At 36.0% G+C, this 9,564-nt stretch overlaps 1 protein-coding gene across 1 annotated transcript in view; it reads left to right on the plus strand.

The window, feature by feature from the left end:
* Positions 1-3,470, plus strand: part of ADGRL4 (adhesion G protein-coupled receptor L4) — a 109,677-nt gene extending 106,207 nt beyond the window's left edge. Inside the window, exons 15-16 of the mRNA XM_019628672.1 lie at positions 1,339-1,507; positions 2,033-3,470. Of these exons, the coding sequence (XP_019484217.1) occupies positions 1,339-1,507; positions 2,033-2,095 (232 nt within the window). The 3' untranslated portion in view covers positions 2,096-3,470. The remainder of the gene's footprint in view (positions 1-1,338; positions 1,508-2,032) is intronic.
* The last annotated feature ends 6,094 nt before the right edge of the window (positions 3,471-9,564 follow it).

Raw genomic sequence — 9,564 nt, forward strand, 5'->3', positions numbered from 1 at the left:
AGTGATTAAAAGCTTTAGTAACTTAAAGTACAAATAATTTTGGAAAGGGCAGTTTTTAAAATGATTTTTCATCCTTTCATCCTCCATCTTTAAAGTACTTATTGTTAAATAGCATTTAATTTGTTTAATAAGCCTGTAATCACTACACATCAAATGGTAACCAAAACAATCCTTTTAAACATACTCTCACTCTCCTGTGAAAGAAAAGATGATGACCATTTTAAGCAAAAGCAGGCCTTAGTGATTTTCTTTCACAAAACATTTCTCAAAGCTTTATAACTGTGCTTCTTTCTTGTGTTTCCTAGTTTGCATGCTGCCATGAGTTTCCCTTCAAACCCCCTCTATTTAAACTGATTTATTGAAACCGTGAAAATAGTTTGTTCAGGAAAAACTGAAGTGTACTATAGGGAACATCAGACACAACTTAGGTTTGAGTTGCTTGGGAACACTGCTGTAGTTTCAATACCTTGCACAAGATTTATAGGTAGGATTTAGCAAGTGTTTGATCGATTATTTTTTTTTATTCTTCACCATTCATAGTTTCACGTAGTGTGCTGGCTTTAAGAAACTTAAAAATGATTCATTTTCTGAGGTACACTGCTAAAACATTGTCTGCCGTAAAGGATGCTTAGACTAAGAAAAAATGAGAAAATAATCGTGAGATGCCTCATTTTTAACAGTGTCCTCAAGTGAGCAGACTGAATATAATTTTACCAAAAGTCATAGGTAATAATCTGAAAATACACAAGAGTGAGTATGCACATGTATTATTTTTAAGATACAAGTATTCTGACATGAATTTATTTTGAGGTAATGGTATTGTAAAAGCTAAAAAATAAAAATAAAATTAAAAAATCTAGTTTTATATCTTACACTTTCTTCTCTACTAAACCTTAAAGGAAACAGAAGCTTCCTTTGATGTCATGCACATGTGTTGACCCGTCATGGTATACTTCTCAAAGTTTCTTAAAGAAAATATTTCCTAACAGATATATGTCTTACCTTCGGGAATTACTGCAACATTAGATTTGAAATCAAAGCATACACACTGCAGTACACCAGATAAAAATATTTCAAGATTAAGGAAATTCCTTGAAAAAGACTGTATTTTAATACCACTGCCTTGATTTTGAAAGCACATTCTGCCACAGTGCAGTAGCATACCCTAAAGGCTGGCCCATGTAACCGTCGCACATTTTGTCAGTTTCAAACTTGTTATTGGTCTTTGCAAAAGGTTTCCTGGTTATACCAAAAACTCATTTCCCACATAATTTGAGGAATTTGTGGACGTGTTGAGTATATGTGACTATCTTAACTGGAATTTTAAATATGTCCTAGGTCTTGTGCCAGAGGAGCCCTTGCTCTCTTGTTCCTTCTTGGCACCACCTGGATCTTTGGGGTTCTCCATGTTGTACAGGCATCAGTGGTGACAGCGTACCTCTTCACCATCAGCAACGCCTTCCAGGGCATGTTCATTTTCTTATTCCTGTGTGTTTTATCTAGAAAGGTAAGCAATTTGCTATTTTGGTCAACTCTATAGCATACTCATGTGCCATAGGTTACCAAAGTGATAAAAATTCTTATTCTCGGGCCGGCCGAGTGGCTCAGTTGGTTAAGAGCTCGCGCAAGAGTGCGAGTTCTGAGCAACAGCGGTTCGATGCCCAGCCCGAGGCTGAGTTGCCACTGAGCTGCCAACAGGTAGCAGGATGGCTCAGAAAAAAAAAAAAAAAAAAAAAGTTCTTATTCTCATAGATTCATGACTTGTGCCTTTATTGCCTATATGCAGTATATTTTAGTATTAATGAAGTCAGAACACCTAGCTACTTTTAGGAAAACATGCTTTTAAAAAACTTTCTATTAGGAATATAAATACAGCTTTATATTTACTTGAGCATATTCTTGCAGATAATCAGGAATCGTTAATAATTTAGAAAACCAATATAAAAATTTAACGTGATTTGAAAACAATTTGATGTGATTTTTGCAATTATGTTGAACTTCTCTCTCCTTTTTTCTTTTTTCTTTCTTTTAGATCCAAGAAGAATATTATAGATTGTTCAAAAATGTCCCTTGTTGTATTGGATGTTTAAGGTAAACAGAGGGAACTATGGATAATTAATTATTAGTACACAAAAATAAAAAAGCATAGCTGTGGATGGCCAATGTATAAAAATGACTCAAACAAATTATCCAATTATTACCAGATAATCAAATATTTTAAATCAGTTTTTCTGTTTACAGTGTAGGAACTGTATATAAGAGATATTATGTACTGTATAGTTATAGTATGCTTCCCTATATGACTTAGTTATGTCAAAAATAGTGTTGCAAATATTTGGAAAGTAATTGGTTTCTTGAGAGTGATATCACTATGCCCAAGGAAAGATTTTCTAATGCTAGAAATATATGAATGTCCTGAAGGAAACCACTGGCTTGATATTTTTTACTTATGTTGCCTTTGAAACTAGTCTCCTATCACCTTGGTAATGAGCTCTGTTACAGAAAGTGGAACATAAGAGAATGAAAGGGCAGAATATAAAACTGTAAAAAGGGAATGGCTATTATAACAATGGGATGTATTTTGAGTAAACTTGTTTTTTTGGTAAACTAGATGAAAAATTATAGAGATAAAATAAAGAATTGAATAAACACATATTACCATTTCATGAATTGTTCTAAACATAAATTTTTACTATAATAACTTGGACCTGTATTTCTACTATAATAAAATGGACCTCCATTTTATTTTCTAATATTCTAAAAACCACAAAAGAAAAAGAACATACATTTCTGTTCTGTTTTAGGTTAACATTAGAATAAGGTATATGCTATTTCTATACTTATTTCACAGTCTGTGATTTCAAGAGCTTAATCAGTGATACATAAATGCATCAAAATATAATATTGTTCATGCCTGTAAATGTTGTTCATGCCTGTAAATAAAGCTGAAATATTCTATTCTGTAACCTTTAAGTGCAGTGAAAAATATTGTATCTCATTAGACTAAGTATATTTGAGTTCTTTATGTTTTGAATTTTAGAAGTATTGTACTTCACATTACGGTATTCCCATTTAACTTGCTAGTTTGAAAAGGGCATTGTAAATATAAAAGTATTCATAAAGTGAATAGCTGTTTTTTTCTGTTCAGAAAAGTACACACTTAAAAGTGTTATTTATAACAAAGAAATCACTACGAACTACAGAAATTTTCATAGTGGATCTATTTTCTGACAGTTTCCCACTATCTATTAAAGCATATCTGCTTAAATGTATGGCTTCTATCTATCGTCAAATCTTCTCATTAAAATGTAGAAGCAGTGACAAGATTTCAAAAATATATCATTGTTCTGCACCTACCTGTAAAAGTACACTGATACACTAAACGTTGTGATTTTAAATTAATTTTTTCAGCTGTTGAAATGAAGTCTGTCAATTCTTGCTCTAACAAATAAAATGTTATCTAAATGAATCCTGCTACTGCTTTGCTGAGTCGTTTTCTCAAGAAAGATGAGCTACCTGCCAATACATCTTACACATTTTTAGAGGATTTGTAATAATAACTTTTCATTATATATTTTTTATCTTTATCTGGTAAGCCTATGACTTATTATCATTGTCGTTATAGGACAGTTATAGGAATGTGATATTGAAAAGCAATCTGTTCAATCAAGGTATACAAAATTAAGAGTGGTGGGTAGAATAATGACCCTCCAAAATGTCCACACTCTAACTTTCAGAAAATATGACTATGTTAATTTGCATGGGGAGGAGAATTAAGGTTGCTAATCAACTGACCTTGACTTGGGGACATTTTCCTGGATTAACTGGTAGGTCCAACCTAATCACAAGATTTCTTACCAGTGAAAGAGGGAGGCAGAAGAGGAAGCCTGTGAGAAGGATCCACATGAGACATATTCAACCAGACATTGCTGGCTTTGAAGATGGAAATAGTTCACAAGCCAAGGAATGTGGGCAGCGTCTATAAACTGAAAAAGGCAAGGAAGTGGATTTTTCCCCTAGAGCTTCTATTATAGAAGGAAGTCAGCCTGCCAATATCTTTATTTTAGCCCAGGAAGACCCAATTCCAACTTCTAACCTCAAAACTGCAAGATAATGTGTATATTGCGTTAAGGCACCAAGTTTGTTGATAATTTGTCACAAGTTTATTGAAAATTTTTTGATAATTTGTTACAACAATCATAGGGAACCAATACTATGGAAATATTTGTACAGTAAATTCTTAAGACATAAGCAACTATTCATATCATTAGGGAAAACCTTAACTCCAGCATCTTGTTTTCATCAACCCTCCCATAGATATCTCTGGATAAAACCTATATTTTTTAGCATGAGATTTCAGACCATCTCATATCAGCTTACCTCCTTGGTTTTCACTTTTGCCCTATGAAAGTTCTTCAGTCATACCAAACGGTTTATCTTTCCCCAAACTTACTATGGTTTACCAAATCCCCTATTTCTGGAATTTCCTCCTTGTTACCATCATTACTCTGAAATATCTACTCATCCCAAATATATCTTTTTCTATGAAGCCTTCCTTGATTGACATAAGGAATTGATTAATCTCTTCCACTTTTGTATTACCACTTCATCTAGTATTTATCAATTTCAACATTTATCACATTGTATTACAATTATTAGCCTGTGCTCACGACATTCATTCTACCAAGGTTTGTTCCTTAAAGGCAGATACCTTCTCTTGTTTGCTTCCTGAGTCAATGTTACTGCCTTCTGCTGTCTTGTGACCACATAATTGATGTGACAAGAGGGTCTGGACCCTCTGAACAGTCTGGCTTTTACACTTTTGCTTTCGGTGTTTCATATTGGACATCCTTTGGGTGAACCAGCTTTCTCTGGTAAAACCCTCCATGCTTGTCTCTAACTCCCAGGAAGTTAGGTGGGAAGAGAAGGCTCAACAATCTCAAATTGATGAAGCAGAGTGGGCAGAGGAATTAGACTACCAATATAACCTTCAGTTCATACTATGGTTTCAACTCAATTTTTCTAGGAAATAACTTTTTTGGGTGTTTGTAAGGAGCTTGCCAAACAACTAATAAAGTAGTTTTTCGTTATCCATTTGGCTATTATTCCTCATGTACTATGTCTTCATTTGATAGTGAGTGGGGTAAATATTAGGATTTGATGCTCAATCTCCTCAACCACTAAAATATATCGCAAATTCATTAATAAATATTAATATACAAACTATTCTTCATAAACAAATAGGTATGAAATGAGGGTTATAGGATCTCAAGAGATTCAATCAAAGAAAAAATACATTAAGTTTGGCCTCAAATGATGAAATGAATGGACACCAAAGAAGTATAAAATAAATCCTCTGTGTGAAAACTTACTATTAACTAGAGACTCTCTAATAAAAAATAAAATATGGGTGTTTTTTTTTTACTGACTACAATGTGGTTAAAAAAAACATATTTACACACAATACAACAATTAGAAAAAGTATAAGAAAGTCTATAAGCAAATACTCCACAATCTTCATGCAAGGCATAACCAACAAACCATATATACTAATTTGATGATTACATCATTCCTTCAGTCCCATTTAATTCAATGATACCCGCTAAAATTCAATGATAACTCTGCATTTCTTCATTTTCTACATAGTCGATCTAACTTATTGTACCCATCTTCAATGCCTTACAAAATATGAGCCTTTTTTCTATGTATCAATAATATCCTTGGAGAGATCCAAGATGGTGGAGTAGATAAACACGGTGCCTGCTTCCTTCCATGAACACATTAAAATTACAACTAAATTATAGAACAACCAACCTGGAGAATGATCTGAAGTCTAGTTGAACACAAGTTTTATAACTAAGGATATAAAGAAGAAGTCACATCAAGACTGGTAGGAGGGCTGGAGACACAAAATGGGCTAACCCCAAACCTCCATGTGGCAGTTGAGAATCAGGAGGGATATGTCAGTTGTAGAGGTTCCCCCTGGAGGAGAAAGGGACCCCAGCCCCACACTAGTCTCCCCAGCTCCAAATACTGGTGTCGAGAAGGGGAGCCCTCACAACATCTGGCTGTGAAAAACAGTGAGGATTCTGACTGAACAGGTGGGATGGAAGGCTGAGGGAATCCCAGACATCCTTTTAAAGGGCCCACACAGGCCCAACTCCCCCAGTGCCAAAGGCATTTTCTTGGCAAGGAGCCAGCCCACCGAAATTGCACTCTTTTTTGAAAAACTTTCAGAGTCCATGGGCTCCAGGTGGGCAGCAACTGGCCTCAGTGTTCTCTGAGACTTTTGTTGAATAGGTCCAGGATCAGCACTGGCACCAAACAAGAATCTATATTAACCTGGTGACCACAACTCTCCCCACTCCAGTGACTCCCTGAAACCCTGGCTCACCCAACTTGTGTACCTCATGAGGCTTTATCAGTGGCTGAACCTTAAGGAAGTCAGCAGGTGGGTGCTGACCTCGGGTGACCTGGCTTTTTGTGGAGTTATGCCAGGCCTGGTACTGTTGGCTATAACCCTCAGCTCCCAGTATGGCATTTCCCACATGCCTCCAACTTTAGCACAGCGAGCAACCAACTGTGGATTGCTTTGTACCTCATACCAGGTAGTCCCTATCTGATTACAGGCAGTGCATGACCTTGGTCTGCACCAGAGCCCTTCCAAAAAGACCCAGAACTAACATATTTGGAGGTTGGCTTCAGATCATAGCAGAATACCACTGAATTAGCAACACAAATGGCATACCCAAAGGGTGGTCTAAATAGGCACCAGAACCCACTGGGGCAAATCCCACTCAGTGTGGTAAGCTCCTCACACACCAGTCTGTAAGCTGTGGACACGGCCAAACCCCACAGCCAGTCAGCTTGAGAATCAATCCCACCACTGATGTGCCAAGAGCAATCAAGGCTCAACTATAATAGGCGAGCACACACAACACACACAAAGGACACTCTTGGGGCTCCCATAACAAGTGACCAGGGAGACTGTGACAGGACCCCACAGAGCACCTACTACATAAGGCACCTGGCCAAGACTGGGAAACATAGCAGATCTACCTAATACATAGAAACAGAGAGGTGGTCAAAATGAGGAAACAAAGAAATGCATCCCAAATGAAAGAACAATAGAAAACTCTAGAAATGAACTAAACAAAATGGAGGCAAGCAACCATCCAGATATAGAGTTCAAAACAATGGTTATCAGGATGCTCAAGAAACTTAGTGAGACCTTAAACAAAGAGATAGCAAGCATAAAAAGGATATAAACACCATAAAAAAGAACCAGTCAGAACTGAAGAATACAATAACTAAAATGAAGAATGCTCTAGAAAGAATCACCAGCTGAGTAGATGAAGCAGAGGATCAAATCAGCAATTTGAAAGACAAGGCAGCAGTAAACACTCAATCAGAACAGAAAAAAAAAATCAAAAACAAAAACAAAGAAATGAGGATAGTTTAAGAGACCTCTGGGACAACATCAACACAACAACATTTGCATCATAAAAGTACCAGAAGGAGAAGAGAGAAAACAAGGAATTGAGAACCTATTTGAAGAAATAATGACTGAAAACTTTCCTAACCCGGCAAAAGAAATAGACATACAAGCCCAGGAAATGCAGAGAGTCCGAAACAAGATGAACCCAAACAGGCCTACACCAAGACACATTAGTGAAAATGGCAAAGGTTAAAGACAAAGAGAGAATCCTAAAAGCAGCAAGAGCAAGACAACCAGTAACTATAAAGGAGCCCCCATAAAATCGGCAGCTGTTTTCTCAACAGAAACTTTGCAGGCCATAAGGGACTGGCATAAATTATTCAATGTGATGAAAAGCCAGGACCTACAACCAAGATTACTCTACCCAGCAAGGGTATCATTTAAATTTGAAGGACAAAGAGCTTCCTAGACAAAAAAAGCTAAAGGAGTTCATCACCACCAAACCAATATTACATGGAATCTTAGAAGGACTTCTTTAAGACAGAAAAAAAAATTAAAATTATGAATAAAATGAAAATAGGCACATACCTATCAAAATTACTTTCAATGTAAATGGATTAAATACTCTACTCAAGACATAGGAGGGCAGAATGGATAAGAAAACAAAACCCTTACATATTCTGCCTACAAGAGACTCACTTCAGATTGAAAGACACACACAGATGGAAAGTAAAGGGCTCAAAAAAGATATTTCATAAAAATAGAAATGAAAAAAACAAAAAAAGTTGGCGTAGCAATACCAGACAAAATAGACATTAAAACAAAGGGTATGACAAGAGACAAAGAAGGACCCAGTAATCCCACTTCTGGGTATTTAGCTGAAGGAATCCAAAAGGCTACTTCAAGGGGACATGTGCATCCATATGACCATTACAGCATTGCTTACAATGGACAAGATCTGGAGACAGCCTGGATGTCTGTTGATGGATAAATGGATAAAAAAGATGTGAGATATATATATAGATATATATATATATATATATATATATATATAATGGAATATAACTCAGCCATAAGAAAATATAAAATACTGCCATTTGTGACAACATTAGTAGATCTCAAGAATATCATACTATCCTCTTTTTCAATGTGAGAAGTGCTCAATGTCACACAGCTACGAACTTGCAGTTAATGTTCATGCTGAAAGCCCCAGCTCTTTCTGTTGCCCCATATGACTCTGAAAACTGCTGGTATGCAACCTGGGTTAATGCAATAATACATTAGAAGACTTCGATATCTTTCAGAAATAATGTTCTCCATGCTACGTGGCTTGGTTTTGTTGTTGAAAATACCAAATGCCAACAATTTTTTTCTACAATTGATAAAGACCCAAAATACCATAACCCTTTCAATGATATAAATTTGGTTGTTAATTCTTGCAAGTAATTCTTGTAAGTAAAAACCATACTATGGATTTGAGATCCACAAAGCTCCTTGAGCATTTTCGTTTAAGTGAAAATGATTTGAATTATTTACCCTAGATAGAAGGTTTGAGCAAGCATTACGATTGGTAGGCAGTCTGAAAGTACAGAACATTTTACTTGGTATTTCATTCAGATTTTATTCATCATAGGTTCGTATTATAGTTATGATTCATATAAAATGAGAGGGTTGGTTTAGCTGTGATGGATCTCTTCCAGTGCCAATGTACCATGATTCTAATTAACCCCCCTCTTTCAGGCATTGTAAATAATAAAATCTATAAAGTATATTACAATTTGATACACTCAAAATAAGGGAAAAAATAATAGGTTTCTTTCAAAATTGTCCTTAAGAAATGTGGTTTCATCTCCTATTGGGCTGCAATTTGCTATATATCAGCATCCAAGGCCAGCCTGCTCAACCTGAAAATGATTATTTTCTTTCCCTTTAATGTATCAGGAGTGGATCTAAAAGAACCTACAGTATGGAGGGGACGGGAGGGGGGGTTAATTATCCTGGCAGTCAGTTAAGCTTTGGAAGTTTTAGGTGATAAGAACAGAGGCCTAAAAAGGACTCCCTGCTACTGCTGCCTGCTGGGAAGAAAGAACCATGTGCTGCCACCACTGCAAATATTGTTCAAATTA

This window comes from Hipposideros armiger, unplaced genomic scaffold (genome assembly GCF_001890085.2).
Source record: "Hipposideros armiger isolate ML-2016 unplaced genomic scaffold, ASM189008v1 scaffold_803, whole genome shotgun sequence".
NCBI classification, from domain to species: Eukaryota; Metazoa; Chordata; class Mammalia; order Chiroptera; family Hipposideridae; genus Hipposideros; species Hipposideros armiger.